The 22,591-nt window shown below is 53.5% G+C and overlaps 1 protein-coding gene across 6 annotated transcripts; it reads left to right on the top strand.

The window, feature by feature from the left end:
* The first annotated feature begins 655 nt into the window (after window positions 1-655).
* On the top strand, window positions 656-21,965 carry SLC5A9 (solute carrier family 5 member 9). 6 transcript variants are annotated; one of them, XM_027969813.3, is made up of 14 exons: window positions 656-836; window positions 3,250-3,321; window positions 6,094-6,198; window positions 6,502-6,666; window positions 7,846-7,951; window positions 9,002-9,082; window positions 9,381-9,586; window positions 9,789-9,924; window positions 10,397-10,504; window positions 13,164-13,314; window positions 14,840-15,008; window positions 16,595-16,810; window positions 19,718-19,871; window positions 20,403-21,965. In XM_027969813.3, exons 1-14 carry the CDS (start codon window positions 675-677, stop codon window positions 20,609-20,611), a joined length of 2,040 nt encoding a protein of 679 aa, XP_027825614.1. In that variant the 5' UTR covers window positions 656-674; the 3' UTR covers window positions 20,612-21,965. The 6 variants fall into 6 exon arrangements, with proteins under 6 accessions (XP_027825614.1, XP_060264776.1, XP_060264784.1 ...); XM_060408793.1 differs by having other exon boundaries at window positions 19,718-21,965; XM_060408801.1 differs by lacking the exon at window positions 16,595-16,810.
* Window positions 21,966-22,591: the final 626 nt, after the last annotated feature.

Genomic DNA, 22,591 nt, shown 5'->3' on the forward strand with positions numbered 1-22,591 from the left:
CAACTGTCTCAAGCAACGGAAGCGAGCAGCCTGTGAACTGTAGCCTTGCTCTGTAGCTTGGAGGAAACCATGTCTCTGCCCAGGCCTGTTTCTTACATCCTGAAAAAAGGAAAATGACACCTGGGTGCGCTGGAGGCAGGAGCACGGGACGTGGTGGACCCCTTGCAAGGACCACAGCGGACCCCCCTTCTCCCTGTGCATGGATCCAACCACTGAGACGTCTGCACTCCAGGCCCAGCTTCACCTTTACTTCCGGGGCCCCTTTCCCTTCCTGGGCCTCAGTTCCCTCTCCACATAAGCATGACCTTGAGCATCTCGATTCTGAAGTCTCCCTTCCACCCCCTGCCCAGGCCAGGTCGCCAGGACCCTGCGCTTTTCCTCCTGCTCCTCTCCGGGGTGGGAGTGTGTGCATGTGTGTGTGTGCGTGCGTGTGTGTGCGTGTGTGTGCATGTGTGCGTGTGTGTGTGTGTGTGTGTGTGTGTGTGTTTGCAGGAAAAGGGAGAGGCTTGGGGCTGGCAGTTAGGGGAAAGGGGCGGGAGTATCAGGACTTTATGTGCCAGTGGGGCTCAGGGATGGCTCAGCGGCCAATGGGGCTCAGGCCTGTTTAATCATTACAGGAAAGGAATGAAGCCAGGAGCACCTCAAAGTCCAGTTTGGTTGTGACTGACTGGCAGATGAGCGCGGAGCTGGCAGCAATGGGGCCTGGAGCTTCGGGAAATGGGGTCAGCACTACGACAGTTCCACGCTCAGCGCCGGGTCCTGGAGTCAGCCTGCACGCCTACGATATTGCCGTCCTAGTCGTCTACTTTGTCTTCGTCATCGGAGTAGGGGTCTGGGTGAGTAGCCTGGAGGTTGGAGGTTGGCAGGGGAGGCAGAGACAGGCTCTCTTCTGCAGCCGATCATAGAGCTGGGGGCAGGGGTGGGCAGAAGGTAAGTATGTCTGGGAAGAACAGGGACCACTGTATAAGGACTTTAAGGGGGGATCACCCTCTCAACCCTTCCATTTAGAGATGGGCAACTGAGGCCCAGAGAAGGCTGTGACTTGTCTGAGCTCACACAGTGAGCCCGAGGCAGGCCAGGCCTGAACCCCAGTCTCTGGACTCCCTGTCTCTGTGCATCTGATGCCTTTGACCCCATGCACCCTTGGCCCCTGAGTCCCATTCCTGCCATCTTCTTCATGCCAGGATCCCCAACTCTGTGAGTGCTTGACTCCTGACCCTACCACACCCTCCAGTGGGCAGCATCTTGGCATGGAGCTGAGCTTTCTAAAAGAGCTGGGGCAAGTGTGCTCATGGGAAGAGAGCCGGGTGGCTCCCAACGGGTTCTGGTCTCCAGCGTTCACCGGAGCCTCGGTGCCATGTATGGGGGCCAGGCTTGGAGACCATGGAGCCCTGAGTTCAGATGCCAAATCTATCAGTTAGGGCAGTGTGGTCCTGGGAATATACTACAGAGCCTTAGTTTTCTCACCCAATGAGAATGAAGAGGAATACTTGCTTTAGGAACATGACACATTTAAGGATCTGGTACAGTGCCCAACACACAGCCTGCAGCAATAAATGACCCCTATTGTCTCCGCAGCAAAGGACGGAAATGCCAGCACCTTTAGACTCTGCTGTGAGGCAGAGAGGGATCTGAGTCCCAGCTGGTCACTTACAAGGCTGTGGCAAGGCCAAGAACCCTCTCTGGGCCTCAGTCTCCTCATCTGTAAAGTGGGACAAGCAGTCCTTGCTTCCCAAGGTGTGTGAGTAAGAAAACAGGCTCACTGGCTCCCAGGAGACCATGGTCATGAGACGCACCAGCTTCTTTCCTTCATGACTTTGGACAAATTGCTTCCCATTCGGGGACCCCAGTTTCTTCATCTGTAATGTAAATTCTTCCTGTTCATCTACCTTCCCGAGGACCAGGGTTGACACAGAAAGTCCAAGCAAAGGCTTGACAAGCCTCAGGCCCTGTACAGCATTCCTGCCCTACTGAGTAATATATGCCTTTCTCTTAGGGGAAGAGATGCTTCTTTCAATTCCCCTTCTTTCCTTCAGTCCTTCAGGCATTTCTGATGTCTGTAGACCCAACCAGACACTTACTGTCTTTAGCATCTAAATTTGTTTAGTCACTAAGTCATGTCTGACTCTTTGTGACCCCATGGACTTCAGTATGCTGGGCTTCCCTGTCCTTAACTATCTCCTGGAGTTTGCTCGAACTCATGTCCGTTGAGTCAGTGATGCTATCTAATCATCTCATCCTCTGTCATCCCCTTCTCCTCCTGCCTTCAATCCTCCCCGGCATCAGGGTCTTTTCTAATGAGTCGGCTCTTCCCATCAGGTGGCCAAAGTATTGGAGTTTCAGCATCAGTCCTGCCAATGAATATTCAGGGTTGATTTCCTTTAGGATTGACTGGTTTGATCTCCTTGTAATCCAAGGGACTCTCAAGAGTCTTCTCCAGCATCACAGTTCAAAAGTATCAACTCTTTGGCACTTAGCCTTCTTTATAGTCAAACTCTCACATCTTAATAATGGCTTTAAATTTATCCCCCCTGCCCTCTACCCTGTCTCACTATCTGCATTCTGAGAGAAAGTTCTTTCATTCCTCACTCCCTTTCAGCCCTCAGAGTAATTCTTCAAAAAGGCAGCCACTGACCCCCTCCCAGTGCAGGACAGGGTTTGCTCCAGGGCCCTGGGTGGGCCTCAGTGATGTAATCTGACTTGAGGCAGGGGCAGGAGACCGCCCCCCATTCCCACCCCTGGCAGAGCCCTGCCTCTGTCTGGGGACCAAGTGCTTTGTGTCCTCCCAGCCCCCAGGATGGGAGTCTGGCTGGGCGGAGGGAGCAGGGTGGTCTCCTCACCATGGTAGCCTGAGGATGAGATCCCAACTCACTTCCTGAAGGAATATTTGGATGGGGTGGAGGGCAGGATAGGGCACAAAAGGACATGCCAATAATCTGGGCACATGCACAGTGCCATGCATTCAGTAGGGCATTTCACACACCCCACCCCACCTCCAACCCAGCGCCCCCTCCCCCATTAGCTCCTTTGTTCTTCGCACCAGTCCTGGTGGGCGAGGTGATGAGCAGGGGGGCCCAGAGAGAGCAGCTGACCCCACCAAAGCCCCATAGCTTAAAGACGGTGAAGCCTCCAGCCTCGGTTCCCACCCCATGTCCCCACAGTGCCAGCAACCAAAGGGCAGGGAATCTGGGGCCGAGGGCAGAGCCTGGGGAGACTCGGGACTTCCTCACTCTTGCCATTTCCTTTCAGTCATCCATTCGTGCGAGCCGAGGGACAATCGGCGGCTACTTCCTGGCGGGGAGGTCCATGAGCTGGTGGCCGGTGAGTTCACCTTCCTCCTTCTCCTTCCCCACCTCCCAGTCTCACCTCATCTTCTCCAACCTGGACCAAGGCTACAGCCTCCGAGGGGTTTCCTGGCTCTGGACTCCTTCCCTCAGGTCCAGAGACACCTGGCAACCTGAGAGATGTTGCAAACACACAGGAGGGACCCGTGTCCACTGGGCACCTCCTACGTGTGGGTCCCGGGCAGGACGCTGGACCTACAGAGCCCACCCAGAGTGTTCCCATTCTAGAGGGGCTCAGAGCTGAACCTGGAAGACAGACTCGTAAAAAACTTGATGGTTGCTCAGCCGGAGGGGAGCATAGGGGCCTGTGAGTGCATGGAGGAGGCCTCTATCCTCTGGACAGTGGAAGTGGGCTTAGGAAAGATATTCTTGGGAAAGTGACACATAAATACTGCAGTTCAGGGAAGGAAATCCTAGGGGTAAAATTCCACCACCCTGAGGCCTTTGTGAAGCCCAGGCCCTCCCAGCAGGCCTCCCCACTTGCTCCTCTTGGTCATCCAGGCTAGCTTCCTCTTCCTGAAATAAGGAGGGAGGTGAGCCCTGCCTCAAAACTAACAGTGCAGAAGTCCGCCCCAGGGGCCACTGAGGCTGGGCATGTGCCCGGGCATGCCTGACGCATGGCACGTGTGTGCACGCACACACACTCACACACACACTCACACCCCTGTCTTGATTCTCACCAGCCTCCCCACCCAAAGAGCGGAGGAACCCAGAAGGCCCACAGGGCTTTCTGGAAGGTTCGGTGTCTGAGACAAGGAGAGGTGCAGGCAGGAGTATGACAGAATCCCCAGGGATGTGGGGGCTGTGGGCCTGGCAGCTCACAGGGACAGGGGCAGGGTCACCGGTGCTGCCAGCACCCCCTCACCAGAATAATGAGAACCCCTTGGAGGCTGTTCTGCTCAGCTTGTGCCCCACCCCAGCCCTAAACTGCAGCCCTGGAAGTGAGTCTGTGAGAAGGACAGAAGAGGACTGGCACGGCTTCTCTGGTCCGTCCAGGAGGGTGAGCAGGGGCTGGCCTGGATGTGCAGTCCTGCAGGGGACAGAGCTCTGGGGTGTGAGGCAAGTCAGGGCTTTGGAGCAGGACGGGGTTCCCCAGAGATGGAGGTGGAGCCAGGCCTGGGAATGTGCACCCTGTGGGAAAGAGGATGTGGGGTGCCCTCCTTGGGGGACAGGGCTGGAGCTGAGCCACCTGCAGTGAGAGCAGCTTCAGTCTGAGCTGGGGCGGAACCAGCCACGGATGAGGACTCTCCGTCCCTCTGCCCCACTGGAATGTGTGCTTCTGGTGATGATTGTCCAACAGCTCCCTGCTTCCCTACTCAGCCAGTCCCGAGAAGTGCCTGGTTCCCCTCCCCGTGTCCTGAGAGCAGTGTGGCTGGGACTCAAGAGCAGAGGGAGCAGCAGCATCCTTGTCTCAGAGGAGCCATGCGGGTCCCCTGATGACCTTGTGGGTGGCTCCTTGAGTGACGAGTTAGGAGCCCTGGGCAGGGTGGAGGTGAAGGCACCTCACTGCCCCGAGAACAGCCTGGGGAGCCTCTTCCTCCAAACTGGAAGGCCAAGTGCTCTGTGCTCTGGCCAGGGGTCCAGCCCAGCTGCAGCATCCCAGGACCACCAGACAGGGAGGGAGTATGCGCGGGCAGCAGGGTGGCTCAGAGTCCTCAGCTCGGTCAGACGGCTCATTATCTCTGTGCCTTTGCACGCCTGCCTCTTCTCCGAATGGCTCAGTGCTTTCCCTTCTCACTTTCTGCTGCCCAGCACCACAATTTTATTAAGGTGACCCAGGGTCCAAGACTGGCTCTGCCCCTCCAGCCCTCAGCCCCTCCTCTTACCAATAATGATCCTGTCTAATAATAAAAGATAACACTAACGAATGCTTACTAACTACCTAGCACCCGTCAAGCAGTGGTTACTGGAGCAGACAGCCAGGGTCGAAATCCTCATTCTGTCACTGATTAGTTCGGGAACTTGAGCAAGTTATTTACCTGTGCCGCAGTCTCCCTAAGAACAATGGGGATGATAACAGAACCTCCCTGCTGAGGTTGTCATGAGGAGTCAGTGAGTTGCTGTATTTAGAACAGAACCTGGCACTTGGCAATGCTGCTTCTGTGCAGACCGCTGTAACTGTCATCATTATCTGCCTAACAGCATTGCCTCGGAGTAGTCGGCTGCCTCCAGGAGAAAAATTAACTCAGAGGCTGGCCCGCCCTGTGCTTAGCCCCCGTGGCTCCTCCCCTGGAGTCTGCAGGAAAGGGGTGGCAGAAGGCCTCCCCCATCCTCTCAAGGGGGACTCCCCTTCTCCCTTTAGCCTTCTCTCCAGAGGCCCTTAGACCCATGGCCCCAGAACAGAGCTTCATGCTCCTTAATGGACCTTGCTTTCCAAGTCTTTTCTTCTTTCCCACTTTGCCTCTCAAATCCCTGGGGGTCCTGGAGGCAGTGACTTCATTTCTCCTAACATTAACTCCTTCCTCTGTAAAGTGGAAAGATTAGTATCCATGCCTCCAAATAATTTTGAAGATTAAGTGTATTAGTGCATATAAAATGCCCAGCACAGTGCCCAACAAACAGTAAGTGCCTAATGCCTGTTCTGTTCAGCCTCCTCATTGCTCCCCAATTTCCTCTCCTCCCTCTGATCTCACATTTATGAGTTCAGGTTCTGCTCTCTCTGCCTCCATCCCAGATCCTGAAGCTCATAATCCTGACTCCAAATTGATTCAGATGAAAACTGACCCTTGACCCCACTTGTGCTTTGCAGATCGGAGCATCTCTGATGTCCAGCAATGTGGGCAGCGGCTTGTTCATCGGCCTGGCTGGGACGGGGGCTGCTGGAGGTCTTGCTGTGGGTGGCTTTGAATGGAATGTAAGGAAGCTGGCCTGGAAGATTCTCGGGGATAGAGGGGGTCTTAACCCACTCTACCCTACCTTGTCCCTGACCTTAGTGCTGAGAGAAACCTCAAAGGTGCTTGGGGAGGCTGCACGGTAAATGGAGAACCCATTTTATAGATAAGGAAACCAAGTCCTGATGGACCTCATCAGAGGTCACACAGGACTGAAATCAGGCCTCCGGTCCCTTACTGCCCCGCCCAGGGCTCTTCTCTGCATGGACCGCCCCTCCTCCATCTGCATTAAGAACATGGATCCCTCTTTCTCCCCATTCTCCCAGGCAACCTGGCTGCTTCTGGCCCTTGGCTGGATCTTCGTCCCCGTGTACATTGCAGCCGGCGTGGTCACAATGCCGCAGTACCTGAAGAAGCGATTCGGGGGCCAGAGGATCCAGGTGTACATGTCTGTCCTTTCTCTCATCCTCTACATCTTCACCAAGATTTCAGTGAGTACCTTCCCATGTGGCCATATCATGTCGCTCTGAAAATGCTTAGTAGAGGGCACAGCACATTGTTGCCATACGCATGTATGGATGGATAAATTGATAGCTGGATAGATGGATGGATGGATAAGTGAATGGATGGATGGATAAGTGAATAGGTGGACGGATGGATGGCTAGATGGCTAGAGGAAGGACAATAGAAATGGAGGATGAATTCACACCCCTTCATCACATGCTCCGTGCCCCCCAACCTCAACAACAGGGTAATTAGAGATGGATGATAAATGTTTGTTGAGTGAATAACCATCCCTCTATCCAAAGAACTCACAATTTCAAGTTTATTCATTCATTTATCTTCCCATTAAATTAGTCTTCATTCAGCACTGAGAATGTTACCATTAAAAAGGACATATTCCTCCTCTATTGATGCAAACTTGGAAGACAAACTCAGGTCAAACGACTTGCAAAGGTCCACACAGAGCACTAGCTCTGGGGCTGGAACTGATGTTTGGGCCCTGTGGCCCATTCCAGGCCTCCTGCGGCTCTGCCATGTTGTAACCCCTGTCATGGATCACAAAACACTCAGGGAAAGGGACCAGCAAGCATGCCCTGAGTTCAGGGCTGGAAAAACTACAGCCTCTTTTCCACCAATGCTTGTAAGCAACCCTAAATCAGCGCAGGCCAAGGCTGTGACCCCAAGTCCTCCAATAAAGCCCAGCGCGTGGGTATCCAGGATCTGCGTCATCTGCACTGGGGCTCCTGCTCTATCAGGTCATCTGGGGCCCCCATCAGGTCCGAGTGGGCTGGTGCTCTTTCAGGGAGCAGTTGGAGGCCCTCTGGGTTCCCACCCTCTCCCCCAGTGGCCTCTTCCTCCTGACCCCCTCCTGCTTCATTTCCTCAGTGTGCGGCTCCGTCCTCTCACCACCAGCACACGCCCCTGGGAGCGCAGCCGGATCACAGGGCTCTCAGGCTCAGAACTGTGTGCTTCCCTGCGCTGCAATCCCCATAGCTCCTCAGTGTCCACAGGCCAAGCCCATCCTCCCGAGCACGTCACTTAAGGCTCACCCTCATTGTGCTCTGAGGGCCAACAGCACCTGGCATCACTGAGCAGGAAGGAGACATTCCCCAGTGGCCACACAGAGGGCCTCGGGTGACCTGGACTCTGGGTCCCTGTCCCTGCAGACTGACATCTTCTCTGGAGCCCTGTTCATCCAGATGGCCTTGGGCTGGAACCTTTACCTCTCCACAGTGACCCTGCTGGTGGTGACGGCCGTCTACACCATCACAGGTAGGGCCAAGGGGAGGTCACGTCAGGTGCAGGGGCTGGGAACAGAGACAGGGAGAGGTGGGGTGGGAAGCTCCGGACAGCAGGGGCACAGAGGTCCTGGGAGGGACACAGTGAAATCTGACCGGGAGAGTGAGAAAGAGAAGCAGAAGGGGGAAAGAGAGAGGCAGGCAAAGATGCAGAATCAGAGGAAAAGATGGAAAGACAGTGCATCTGATGGAAAGACAGGGCATCAGAGCAAAGGGGAGTCAGAAAGGGAAGAAACAGGAGGAAGCAGAGCCGGCCAGAGAGAGCCAGGGAAGGAGAGACACTAGGAGACACAGAGAAAGATGGACAGCAGGGACCTGGGTGATGAATGGGGGATTGTCACCCGGGCCAGAGTCACCACAGGCTGCTCCAGACAATAGCCACAAGCCTGCCTTCTCGTGTCTCCTCCAGAGCCCCTCACGCAGGCCTGAATGCCCAAGACGTGGGCTCAGGCAGACTTCCTGCTGGCTAAGGTGTGGGGGAGGAAGGAGGGAGGTGCTGGGGTGGGGAGGAAGGAGGGAGGCCTTCTGGGGTAGCTGATAGCTCAGCCAAGGATGGGACTTGGTATATCACAAAAGCACAGCCGGAGGACAGAAAGAGCAGGACCTGAGGGCCTGGGACCATGACCAGCCTCACCTGCTGGGCGGACTGGAGGGACACGAGGGGCGGGGAAGTCAGAGGCCAGAGTCCACTGGCTGAGGGCTCCGCGTGTTCTCTGGTCTGGGGTGGGGAGGAAGGAGGGAAGCCTTCTGGGGGAGCTGATAGCGCAGCCAAGGATGGGACTTGGTATATCACAAAAGCACAGCTGGAGGACACGAAAGAGCAGGACCTGAGGGCCTGGGACCATGACCAGCCTCACCTGCTGGGCGGACTGGAGAACACAAGGGGCGGGGAAGTCAGAGGCCAGAGTCCACTGGCTGAGGGCTCCGCGTGTTCTCTGGTCTCTCCAGTGTGGCCGAGCACAGGGCGGGCGCCCAGAGAGGAAGGCCCTGAGGGTGCTGACGAGCCCTCTCCTTGGGTCCCCAGGGGGCCTCACGGCCGTGATCTACACAGACACTCTGCAGACGGTGATCATGGTCGGGGGAGCCCTGGTCCTCATGTTTCTGGGTAAGGAAGAGGCCCGAGTACATCCCTGCCCCTCCAAATTCCTCTCTGATCCGGCTCTGGATGTCACCTCCACGGTCTGCAGAGCACAGAGCCATTCCCCACTCCAGGCGGGGCCCCCAAAGAACAGGATTCTCTCTACACCAAACCAGGGCTCTTGAGCCTGAGCCCCGCTTCCCTCTCTCATCCCCAAGTCCCATGTGGGTTCCAAGCTCAGGGATCCCACACAGGACTGGGATTTGGGGGTGGGAGTAGGTGACAAGCCCAGGGCTGTTTCATTCACTGAGGTCTCTCCCTGCAGGCTTTCAGGAGGTGGGCTGGTACCCGGGCCTGGAGGAGCGGTACAGCCAGGCCCTCCCTAATGTCACAGTCCCCAACACCAGCTGTCACCTCCCCCGGCCCGACGCCTTCCACATGCTCCGGGACCCTGTGCGTGGGGACCTGCCCTGGCCAGGCCTCATCTTCGGGCTCACAGTGCTGGCCACCTGGTGCTGGTGCACTGACCAGGTGACGCCCTTGCCAAGCTTGGCCAGCTCGCCACCAACTGGGAGGGCTCCTGTGGGCAGACTGCATGCGCTGACGCACAGACGGCTGGGACTGGCTCAGGGGGGTGGGTGTGGGGCACAGTCAGCGGCCATGCCAGGGCTCACCAGGGCTGAGCGGAGCCCGAGCCAGCCCAGGTGGCACGCCTGCCCTGCCGCCTTTCCAGGTCATTGTGCAGAGGTCTCTCTCCGCCAAAAGTCTGTCCCATGCCAAGGGGGGCTCCGTGCTGGGGGGCTACCTGAAGATCCTGCCCATGTTCTTCATCGTCATGCCCGGCATGATCAGCCGGGCCCTGTACCCAGGTAAGAACCAGTCCACCTCCAGCAATACTGGACCAGAGCAGGGGCCACACACACTGTTTCTATTAAGAACACATAGTAAATATGTTAGGCTTCGTAGGTCTGACATACAGCATGTATTTCAGTAGAAGAAACTTGTATCTGAATGTCATTTTAAAGTCCAGCTTTCTCTTTATAAGGGAAAGACAAACTGAGGCTCTCATGGTGCCTTGTAATGATATTTACTATTTGTTAAAATAAAAGGCCGAAAATCTAAAGGAGTCTGTCAGGCTTTGCAGGGTGGTATGTGGTTGAGAAATTTATGAGATACTAATAAACCCAATAAGACCCAATATCAGCCTGTTCTTGGACCCTCTAGATGCTGGTCCCTGCCAGAGTCACCAGTGAGCATTTTTCTATAGGGTCAGAAAGCACGTATTGAGGCAACCTGAGAAGGCATGGGATAATTTGGGTCTAACTGCCACCACTTCTGCAGATGAGGTGGGCTGTGTGGACCCCGACGTCTGCCAAGCGATCTGCGGGGCCCGCGTGGGGTGTTCTAACATTGCCTACCCCAAGCTGGTCATGGCTCTCATGCCCGTGGGTAAGTCCGTCTCCCTCGCAGCGTGCTTCCCACCAGCTTTCCAGCAACATCCAGAATCCACTATCCAGGACAGATCGATCGCATCAAGGATGCACATGGATGGGTAGAGAAAATGGGAACATCTACCTCTGCACCCCACTTCCTAACACACACACACACGCGTTTTCACAGGATCTGTGAGGCGCTGCTCTGTGCCCTGGCTCTGGAGAGGCAGGGATAAGAGGCAGGACTCTGCAGTCTCCAGGGCAGAGGCACAATGCAATGTGACCAGCATGACCCAGTGGGGATGAGGGACCCATATGAAGCACCTGACCCACTTTGGGGAATGTGAAGGAAGGTTTTCCAGAGGAGAGGAAATAGAGCTTAGTACCAGGGGACATCTTAGGCAGACAAAGGGGGAGGGGCGTGGGAAATGTCATTCTGGGGGCGGGGGGGTGCTGCCTGTGCGAAGGCCCAGGGTTGAGAGGGAGAGGAGTCTGAACAGATGCAGATGCAGCAGGAATGAGATGAGCTTTGCGGGGAGGACATGGTAGCCATGCCCCACTGTGTGGCATGGCCTTGACTCTGGGGGCAGTGGAGGGTCACGGGGGTTTCAGGCCAGCATACACGACTAGGGGCTTCCCTAGTAGCTCAGATGGTAAAGCTCCTGTCTGCAATGTGGGAGACCCGGGTTCGATCCTGGGTTGGGAAGATCCCCTGGAGAAGGAAATGGCAACCCACTCCAGTATTCTTGCCTGGAGAATCCCATGGACAGAGAAGCCTGGTGGGCTACAGTCCATGGGGTCACAGAGAGTCGGACACGACTGAGTGACTAGCACACACACATATGATCAGATGTGTGCTTTAGAAGGATCACTCTACATGGAGGGTTCAGCTTAGGGGGAGGCAGGGAGATGATTACTAAGGGATTTCCAGTGGTCCAGGTTGTGATGGTGACTTGATGTGATTGGCAAGACTCGACTGATCGCATTTCACAGACAAGAAAGACAGAGAGATCCAAAGAGGGCTCACAGGTCTTGAGTATATAGTGATATTGAGACTGGAGACATAGAAGAAAAGGCAGGTTTATGGAGGAAAGTTGAGTTATTCCCTCCCTCCAGTAGAAATAGTGGAGGTGAAATGAAGCAAACAAATAGTGGAGGTGGGGTGGAGGCCCAGCTATGATGGAGCAGACGCAGAGGGACTGGATGAGAGAGGTGGGAAGGAGGTAGAGGAAGAGGTCTGGGATAACTTGGTTAGAGACCAGAATTTATCATTAACCAACAGAAGAAGCAGGGGCCCCAGAGGAGATGCTATCCTAGATCTGGGCCACCTTGAGCCTTCTAGGGAGGCATGCAGGGGGTGGTTAAATATTTGGACTGAGGGGAAGGAGGACTAAGGTGGATCTGGCCAGATAGTCATGTTTCTAGATGCTTCCTCATCAGAATCATATAGACCAGATATCAGCAGGCCCCACCCTCCCTTGTTACAGGTGTAAAACAGGCCCAGAAAGGATCAGGCCTGGTCCAAAGATCACACAGCTAGTTACTCGCAAAATCAGGAAACAAACCCATGGCTTCTGACCATGGCAAATAGTAAGGAGGTTTCTCAAAAAACTAAAAGTAGAATGACTGTAAGATCCCACAGTTCCACTCCTGGGTATATACGCCAAAAACCCAAAATACTAATTCTTAAAGATACAGGCACTCCATTGCTCACAGTGGCACTAGTTATAATTGCCAGGATAAGGAAGTAAACTAAATGTCCATCAACAAATGAATGGATAAAGATGGTGTGCACACACACAGGCACACACAAATGGAATACTACTCAGCCATAAAAAGAACAAAGTTTTGCTATTTATAACACCATGGATGACCTCGGAGGGCATATACTCAGTGAAATAAATCAGAGAGAGAAAGACAAATATGGCATATTATCACTTGTATATGGAATCTAAAATAAACTAGTGAACATAACAAAAAAGAAGCAGATCCATAGAGACAGATAAGGAACTAGTGGTTCCTGAGGACGGGGGACCCTGGGGTGGGGAACTGAAAGATGCAAATTACTGGGTATAAGATAGGCGCAAAGATGCAGTGTACAACACAGGGAACATGACCAATATTTTTCAGTAACTGTAAATGGGAACTAATCTTTAAAGTCTGCATTAGAAATTAAAATAAATAAAATGAAAATTTTTCAAAAGCTCAGAGCTTTCTGCTGCCCAGGCTGGGGCTTTAGTTTGGCACCATAGTGTCCATGATAAAGGTACAAAACACTGAAAAAACTCAATAATTAATCATCACCCTTCTCCCAACCAGGGCCCACTAACCAAGTGTCTACAGGTTTAACACCCAGATTGAGATGGCCAAGCTGAAGAGAACCTTAAAGGTCACCTGGTCCCACATCCTTTAATGTGCAGATGAGGAAACTGAGGCTCAGGGAGGGGAGATGACTAGGCCATGGCTGCAGATGAAGGCAGAGGCAGAGGGTGGCTGGGACCAGCCTCTAGTTCTATGGGTTTCCTGGGTTCCTGGATGGGCACCTCGTTCAACACCTCTGCCATCCCTCCCCCTCCTCTGAGCTCCTGGCTCTGCTGGACGCTGGTAGCCTCTGTAGCTCCCAGCAGATCAGCTTTCACGGGCCGGCGGTCCACAGTCACCTCGTCTCTCCCCAGGTCTGCGGGGCCTGATGATCGCGGTGATCATGGCCGCCCTCATGAGCTCACTCACCTCCATCTTCAACAGCAGCAGCACCCTGTTCGCCATTGACGTGTGGCAGCGCTTCCGCAGGAACGCAACAGAGCAGGAGCTGATGGTGGTGGGCAGGTGCGCAGGCCCATCCTTCCTGGGTCCTTTTCCTGTAGGCAGACATCTTTCCCCCCTGCTCTGTGCCCTGGGTTACCCCAAGGAGATGTGGCTGGGTCTAGATGCTGCCCGGCAGCCACAGCACCTGGATCCTAGTACCACCTTTCTCTCTGACATCAGGTAAGTTCTGCCCCAACCCTGGACCATTTACCTCCCTCCAGATAAGGAGAAAAAAAGTCTCTTCCCTGCCTGCCTGTTCAACTTTATCTTGGAACTGATCAAGAGGGTAAATGAGAGAAGCTGACAAAGCATTTAACCAATGAAAGATGAACTGTATTGATGGGAAGGAGTTAGCCAGCAGCTCACCCCCAGTGTCTTCCAGACCAGCCCTGGCTGTCACCCCAGGATACCAGAAAGACCACTCATTCACTCCACCAGACTCACTCTCAGCAGGCATCTTGCATCATACTTTTGTGCTGGGGACGCAGGGGTGATTTATACGGTCCTGCCCCGAGGGCGCACACAGTTTAAGAGAAAGGCAGAAACACAGGTAATGCTGTGAGGGACGTGGGTGGATGGAGATGTTCATAGAAAGTTTGTCTCCAAAGGATGCAGAGCTTTAAACACTCAGCTGAAAATTTTGAACCTTATCTCATAGGTATTCATTTTATGCTTTTCAAGACATAACTTGGTGGCTATTTTTACTTTTTCTCCCTAGGTTGGGGATTTATAGCTTACATAAAGTTAAGAGGACCTTTCTGAAATCTTTGCTTCATAATTTAAGGTTCTATAACTCAAGTTTCTGGATGTTCATTCTCCCTTCTGGTAGATGGTACTTGAGTTTAGATAACTTACTCTTGTCCATCTCCTTACCTTTGCCCTGTTTCTTCCATCACGATGCCTTCTTCCATCACGATGCCTTCTGCCTAAGGGACCCCTAATGCCCATTCATCTGTGCACCCCCAGCTCTACGCCCAGGGACTGACCATTGAAGGATCTGAGTGCAGGACAGATTGTACAAATGGGTGGAGGATGAGAGGGAAATGAATGGCAGGGAGGCCGTTAGGTAGCTACTGCTCTACTGGGGCCAGAAAGAGAGAGAATGGGAGAGAAAGGTGAGGAGAGGACAGAATCCCTTTATCTCTGCCCACCTGTCAAGTTTTACAGCAATCAGTGGGGATTGGGCGCCATCTCCTGGCAATATTCACTATTGCACCCAAAACACAGTTTTTCAACCAGAGGCTGTTTACTGAGGTGTATGGTAAAGGGGAAAGGTATGGATTTCTTCCTGAAAGCAGGTGGTCCACACACCCCCTTCAAGGGATCTAATTTTTAAATTCCAGGGTTTTATTTGGATTCTATAATTCTAATGTTCTGGGATCTTACAAATAAAAATTTCTGTAATCTTTGCATCTGTGATCCTGGCCTTCTATCAGTCTCTGATTCAGCGACCACGCGTTCCTCTCCTTTCTCCCTTCCTGGTTCCCACTCACCCCTTGCTGTGCTGCCCTGAGCGCTCCTCACAGCGCCCTGTGCTCTCTTGCAGAGTGTTTGTGGTGGTCCTGGTCGTCGTCAGCATCCTCTGGATCCCCATCATCCAAAGCTCCAACAGCGGGCAGCTCTTTGACTACATCCAGTCTGTCACCAGCTACCTGGCCCCACCCATCACTGCCCTCTTCCTGCTGGCCATCTTCTGCAAGAGGGTCACAGAGCCTGTGAGTACAGAGCACACCTGTCTCTCCCAGAACGTCAGAGGGTCAGGATAGCTGCTCGGTCCAGAACCTGACTGCCCTCTCCAGGCTTCCAGCTCCCCATCCACATCAACGGGTTGAGATTTATTCATTCCCTCAACAAACATCAATCCCGTTATGGAGGCTCTGGGGATGCAATGGTTTGCAGAGTTCACATCTGCCACCACTGGGCCAGAGGGAGGAGAGATGATTCAACATGTGGTATCAGCAAAGTAGGATAGCTTCCCAGGTGGTGCGAGCAGTAAGGAATCTGCCTGCCAGTGCAGGAGATGAAAGAGACGCGGATTCAGTCCCTGGGTCAGGAAGATTCTCTGAAGTAGGAAATGGCAACCTGATCCAGTATACTTGCCAGGACAATTCCATGAACAGAGGAGCCTTGCGGGCTAAAGTCCATGGGGCCACAAAGAGTTGGACACAAGTGAGCAATAAAAAAATATACACAAATAGAATGGCTCCTATGGGAGCAAAAAGCAGGAGCACCTAACCTATGGGATGCCTGGGAGGGGGGGTCACAAAGTGACATCTGAGCTGAGATCTGAAGGATTAATGGGAGAGGAAAGAGTATTCCAGACAGAAGGGTCAGTGTGTGTAAAAGCCCGTGGGGACAGGAAGATCTCTAAAACTGTAAGGTTCTACATGTCAGCAAATTTACAGCAAAGAAGATGATGAAAAAAGTGTGAGCTTACAGGGGGGCACATGTACCATTCATGAAGCTGCACTGCAATCTAACAGATCCTGGGAGGCACCAGGAGGGTAACCTTGGTCACTCCCTGGGATAGCCTGGAAAAGAGAGCCCCAGATCCATTGGCTGCACCTCGGGGGAGGTAAGAAACGTTGCAGACATGACTGCACAGGGACCATGTGAGAGCCCAGCGCCATCATGAAGGAGACCATGGAGCCCCCCCACCCCCGCCCCTCAGTGGGGTAGCTAAGCCAGGCCTCTGCTGGGTCTACTGTTTGCCGAGCTCAAGGCCCCCTGCTGATAACCAGAATGCACATTGGGATCTGTTCAGTTCTGGAGGTTTCTATTCATTCCAGAATTTTGAAACTGGGCCAGCATCTCATATTTTGAAAATAAAAGCCTTCTAACCCTTATACCTGGGAAACAGGTGTAGGTTAGGGCCTAACAGTGCTACAGAGAAGATATGAAAATTGAGCTTTTCTTTAAAAAAGGAAGTGCTCTAAATCTGATTTATTATGACAGGAATCTGGGGAGGAAGATCCTGGTTTTCCCCATGGATTACAAAGATTCCATTCTAGTTAAACATTAAACATCTATCCTTAGTACTTAGTAACCTGCTTATCGCTGCTCGTGAGTGAGGTCGAGTCACTGCTTTGATCATTGTTCTTCCGTGGAGCCTGGTCTGTCTGGTTCTGGAGCCCATGTCCTCTCCAGTATATCACTCTGCTTGCCTTTAGGATAAGACAGCACCTCAGCATTCACGGGGAACTCACTCAGGCAGGCTTGCACACACTGTGACAACCTGTGGCTTTTAGCCTCTGGGGATCTCCCGCCTGGATCCCACCGCTGGTGTGCCCTCTTTCCGCAGGGAGCCTTCTGGGGCCTCCTGTTTGGCCTGGTGGTGGGGCTTCTACGCATGATCCTGGAGTTCTGCTACCCAGCCCCAGCCTGCGGGGAGGAGGACCGCAGGCCGGCCGTGCTCAAGGATTTCCACTACCTCTACTTCGCACTCCTCCTCTGCGGGCTCACAGCCATCGTCATCATCACTGTCAGCCTCTGCACAGCTCCCATCCCCGAGGAAAAGGCAAGTGGAGTGCTGGGAGTGAGGCCCCCATGCTCCCCTTCCCCAGTGCCTGGAATTCCACCCCTGACCTTCACTCTACTGGGCTGTGGTCACAGATGTCTCAGGGATGGTGAGCTCCTTGTGCTGTTCATTCCCAAGTGAAAAGTAATTCATTCAATTGGAAAATTATTCAGTGGGCACCTACTCTGGGCCAGGCCTGTCCTGGGCTTACAAAGATGAACGGTCCCTGCCAGCCACTGTCCATGGGAAGTGGGGGGCAGGGGGAGGAGGAAAGGAAGACCGCAACACCGCCAACAGTTACTCTACCAAGAGAAAGCACAGAAGGACCACGCTCAAAGGGAGCAGTCGAGAGCAGGAGAGGCAGGCGCCCCTGGGGGAGGGGAAGGGCGGTCCTACAAGGCCACTTTGAGTTGGACCTTGAAGAAACTGGTCTATGAAAAAATAAACAATCTAGCAAAGTAAGAGCTCAGCTTGAAACCCTCACAGCTCCCATGCTCACGGATTTACCAGTCCCCAGACACGACAGGGAGGCCTGGCGTGCTGGGACTCATGGGATTGCAAAGAGTCAGACACCACTGAGCCACTGAACTGAACTGAGACAGAGAATGTTCTGTCTTTTGAAACTTTGTTTTCTTTAGAGTAAAAGGGCATTAGTTCGCTCAGGCTGCTGTAACAAAGTACAACATACTGAGCGGCTTCAAGGATAGAAATTATTTTCACGCAGGTCTGCAGGCCAGAAGTCAAGGTGTCAGCAGGCTTATTTCCTCCGAGGCCTCTCTCCTTGGCTCATAGACGGCCATCTTCCCTCTGTCTTCATGTGGGCTTTTTCCTATGTCTGCCTGCATCCTAATCTCCTTTCTAAGGACAACAGTCACATTGGATTGGAGTTCACTCATCAGACCTCATTTAACCTTAATCACTTCTTTAAAGAGGAGTTTCCCAGGCGGTGGTAGTGGGAAAGAACCCACCTGCCAGTGCAAGAGACCTAAGAGATGTGGGTTCAACCCCTGGGTCGGAAAACTCCCCGGAAGGAGGCCATGGCACCCCACTCCAGCATTCTTGCCTGGAGAACCCCATGGACAGAGGAGCCTGGTGGACTACAGTCCATGGGGTCACAAAGAGTCAGACACAATTGAAAGGACTTGGCACACACCTCCTTAAAGAACGTCTCTCCAAATACAGTTACACTGTGAAGAACGGGGTGATTAAGACTTCAGCATGTGAATATGGGGCAACAGTATTCTGCCCATAACAGAGCCCATACCAAAAGTTGGTCCCTGACACACTGGGTGGAAGTAACTAATAACACTCCTTACCTTTAGAGTTGGCAAAACAATGTATACCTTTGGCGTAATGAAAGCCTACAAACAAGCAGCGTCTTCACAGATGAGCCAAGAGGCTAACTTCCCCAGGGGACTCACTCCAGAAATGGTCTCCGCCCACTCCTTGATCCTGCAGCTTCCCCACTGTCTGCTGTCTCATTCCGCACCAAAATCCTTCCCAATGAAAAACCTCCTCCCTGGCTCCTGGTCTCCTCCAGATACAGTTGTCTCGCTCTCTGAGCCTCAGCAGCAAACTTTGTGAAGAATGGTCTCCATCCCCAGCCTCTGCTTCCCTCTCATCTACTTCCCATCCCACTGCCATCTGGCTGGTGCCCCACTGCCCTCTGGCGTCACTCACGCTAAGATGCCCAACAACCTTGTAACTAAAAATCAATGGCCACTTCCCCATCCTCACCTTAAGTGGATTCTGAGAAGAACCAGATGTCACTGCCCACATGCTGCATCCCGGAGACCTCTTTTCTGCTCATTGTATTTTTTTCCTGCCAGCTGACTGCCCCTCTGCCATTGTCATGGGGCTTTCTTCCTGCTCCTTAAATACCGTTGTTCCTTGTGTGAGCTGTCATTTCCTCTCTCCCCCACCTGCTTGTTCAGTTGTCACAGTCTGCAGAGCTCACTCCTTAACCTTGACACTGCCCCCTCCCATGACCTCGGGCTGCTCCTTTTTTCTTGTTTCACTTGCACACCCGGCGCTAGGCTGGATCCCATCAGTTCACTCCAGGAGATCTTTCTAAAGCCTAGAGCTCAACCTCTTTCCTTTGCCTCTGTCTTCTGTGACTCTCCACTGCCGGCCAGTTTCATTTAGGGTCAGCTCCTCCACCTGACCACAGAAGTCGCTATGTGGGGCATGAAGGAAAGTTACAAGGCTCAAAACAGCCTGGAGTTAAAACCTCCCTCAGGGTCCTCCCCACCATTCTATGCAAAGCAAAGAACTCTCTCACCTGAAGGAAAAAAAAATAAATAAAAGGACATTAAGGTTGCTTACGCCCAGCTCCCAGCTGGTCCAGCCGCTGGTGGATCTCCAGAATTCCTTGACCCAGCCATTTAAGAGAGAACTACTCTGAACAGCCTTGGAGAAGAACAGGCCCCCTTAAGACAGTAGATTTCCAGGTATATGCCTATATATACTTACTCTTTTCTTGGGTTAGTGTAGCAGCTCACTAATCTGACTGCTGCCCCTTCTCGCCTCATTAAAGGTTATCTGTTCCTGTAAAGCACCAGTCTATTTCCGAACCTCGTCTTCTCTAACTCCCTTACACTACCGGGCACCTGTCTGCCTGTCCCCAGTCTTGCTTCTCCCTGTCTGTGAGCTCTGGGAGGTCAGGGGCCCAGCCCGATCTGCTGAGATTTTGGCCCCTGGCAGGAGGCTTGCGTGGAGCAGGTGCAAGGAGTTCAGGTTTTCAAAGGATGGGTGAGTCGGTACTCAGAGCCCGGCCGCCTCCAGCCGCGAGCTCCTTCCTTGTTCTCCATGAGGCTCTGCCGGCCTCCCAGGAACAGGGTCCTCTCTTCTTACAGCCTGAGTGCCCTCCAAAGGCACCTGAGCTGAGACTGTTTGCTTTCCCTCCAGCTGGCTCGCCTGACCTGGTGGACGCGGCACTGCCCCTGCTCTGAGCTGGAGAAGGAGCCCCCTGAGAGCACAGCAGGAACAGCGCAGATGGCCTATGGGGAGGGCCCCACAGGGCCCGGAGGAGCAGAAGACCCCAGCCGGGAGCAGCCTGGAGGTAGACTGAGGGCATACGGGGCGGAGGGGAGTGATGGAGACAGACACCAATCACTGGGAACAGGGTCTCTAAGGGAATCCTCAAAATATCACCCTTCCTCTTCCCAGATGACTACTGATATTAAACGAGTAAGGCAAATGGGAGCCAAAATATTGCCCTCATTACTGAGAAAGTGCAGCTGTAGGATTTGGTTTATACCGCAGGGCAGTGCACTTCCTAACGCTGAGCCACTGGGTCCTCGGGCGCTCTGAACTGGGATGAGCTTCATTACCCTCACCCCCAACACCCCCGCCCCTGGAGATGAATCCGCTCTACAACAGTTTGGGGTTTCAGCGTGACGCCCTAGCTCAGCACCCCGCCTGCGGCTTGCGCCAGGGCTAAGCTGACCTGCCTCTGCCCCTTCTGTGCACCTCGCTCCTTTCCTGGGTTTCTCACCGTCTCTCTCCCGGCCCTGCTCTCTCATCATCCCCTTTCTCCCACCTGTGCTCTGCCGCTCCCCTGCCTCCCTCCCCTCTGACTCCTGTTCCTCAGCCCCACGCAGGTCCTGGGGACAGTGGCTCTGGCGCTGGCTCTGCGGGATCTCAGGAGCCCCGGAGCAAGCGCTGAGCCCCGCCGAGAAGGCCGCCCTGGAGCAGAAACTGACCAGCATCGCGGAGGAGCCGCTCTGGAGGAGCGTCTGCAACATTAACGCTGTGCTGCTGCTGGCCGTCAATGTCTTCCTCTGGGGCTACTTCGCCTGACTCCGCAGGCCTGGCTTCGGCCTTGGGAGGTTCAGCACCGCCAGGCCTGGCCGGCTGCAGACAGGCTTTTCCTCCCGCCTCGCTGTCCACACAGAACCCTCAGAGGTTGGGACTGCAGGAGGCTGTGACGAGTACCTGGCCAGGCTGCGCACTGAGAGGAGCCAGGAGGCCCAGAGAGGGCACTTGGTCTGCTCAGGACACACAGCAGGACTTGCACTGGGTCTCGGGCTCCAGCTCTCTCCACTACAGAACCTTTCACTCCTACCTCAAAAACAGTTTTCCCTCCTCTGGTGAGTCTGTTCAGGAGCTTTTACTCTACATGTGTCATGAGGTCAAAAAAGTGGAAGATAAAGAGTGGCAAGAAAGTTGCAAAAATCCTCGGTGTCTTTGCTCACCCTTATCCTTTCCTTGTGTACTGTCTCCCCGCTTTACTCTCTGGCTCCCAATCCCCGCTCCTCTATTTCCAGCCGGAACCTCCCCAGGAGGGCCTCATACTCTCATTGGCAGCTCTGCCATGGTGGCTGTCAGACTGGAAGGAGTGAGGGACCAGGTGGAGGGTAAGCAAGGTAGCAGCTGGCATTGGGGCAGGGAGCTCTTCTTAGTACACTCAGATCTCCCGGCTTCCTACTCTCACAGCCAAACATGCACCAAGTCTCCAGACCTTGAGGGACCTGGAGGCCAGCTGGAGAAACAGGGCTTGTTGGAGACAAGAGAGATGAAGACCGGCTGCTTGGTGCTATGAGTAAGCCTGGCAGAGGGGCAGCGAAGACCACCCAGGAGCCCCTGCAGCTGTGCCTCTGCCCTCTCCCTCTGCCCGCCAGGCATCCATCTAGCCTGGAAAACACCACGACCTTGCCTGGGTGTCCCTCCTCCAGGAAGCTGCCGGATGCCCACAACTGGATCAAAGTTCCATTCCTGCTCCCACACCCTCTGGACCTGCTTCTGTGACAGTGCTGATCAGTACTGTGAGATTTGCCTTGCAGAACAGACAGCACTCCAAGGGGCGGGAACCAAGTGACTTTGCACCCAGAAAGTAACAGGTGTTCCATTAGTAACAGTAAATGTTGGGTGGTAATTCTACAAAGTCCTGGCTGGGTGGGGAGCTGGGGAGCTGGGGGTGGGGAAGAATCTACTTCAGTTGGAGTTTACACTGAGTCTCAGATGTCTAGCATGAAACCACGGGCCTGTTCCATTGCCAGAGACACCCACGAGAATGTCCCTTCCTTCTTTTGTCTTCTGTCTAGGCTGTCCCGACTCTCATGGGATCCATTTTAATGCTGACTTCGATCATCACTTTATGTTAATCACTCATCATAGTTGAATACAAATACAATTCTTGTTTTGAGGGCTTCAATACATCTGTGCATATGAATACCTCTTGTAGCGGCTGCCTCTCCATTTCTGTGCCCATCAGCCTTTTCCCGCTCTGTGTCACCTCCCATGTCTATGCTATCCTTACTGTTCATCAGGACCCTTTCTGGCACTCAGCTGTTTCCCCCAATTTCCCTCAAACCATCTACATAAGGCACTTATGTGCAACCGATTATACTGAAGGTTTGGGGAGGGGAAGAGCTGTAAGCTGCAGAAGCACAATTTAAAATTAAATATTGAATATCTCTGTTTCTCAGAGCTCTTCAGCCTGCTCTGAGAACTTCCCATGGGTCTCGCCAAGTGCAGCCTCCTGCTACTCGCTGTGGTCCCCAGCTCCCTCTCCCAGCAGCTTCTCTCACGTATCTCTCTCCTCTTTTCTCTTTTGAGGACCTCTTCCACAGCTCCCCCTGCCTTTGGTATACTGAGTCTCATCTGAACTCCAGATCTATGTGCTTTAACCCATAGATTGATGAGCACACCGTTACCCATGGTCAGACAGCAGGAAGGGTGATTCATTCTCCTTCTCTACCCTCTGTGCCTGGTTAATTCCTACTCATTGCTCACATCTCAACATGAAAGTCATGTCCCTCCAAAGGGAAGTTATGTCAT

Source organism: Ovis aries, chromosome 1 (genome assembly GCF_016772045.2).
Source record: "Ovis aries strain OAR_USU_Benz2616 breed Rambouillet chromosome 1, ARS-UI_Ramb_v3.0, whole genome shotgun sequence".
NCBI lineage: Eukaryota > Metazoa > Chordata > Mammalia > Artiodactyla > Bovidae > Ovis > Ovis aries.

Excerpts from the sequence above, each read along its gene's own strand:
- SLC5A9 (XM_060408793.1), top strand. The coding sequence starts at position 675 with ATGAGCGCGGAGCTGGCAGCAATGGGGCCTGGAGCTTCGGGAAATGGG. Across the intron at positions 9,925-10,396 it reads CAGCCGGGCCCTGTACCCAG|ATGAGGTGGGCTGTGTGGAC; the intron begins GTAAGAACCAGT and ends CCACTTCTGCAG. Across the intron at positions 13,315-14,839 it reads GAGCTGATGGTGGTGGGCAG|AGTGTTTGTGGTGGTCCTGG; the intron begins GTGCGCAGGCCC and ends GCTCTCTTGCAG.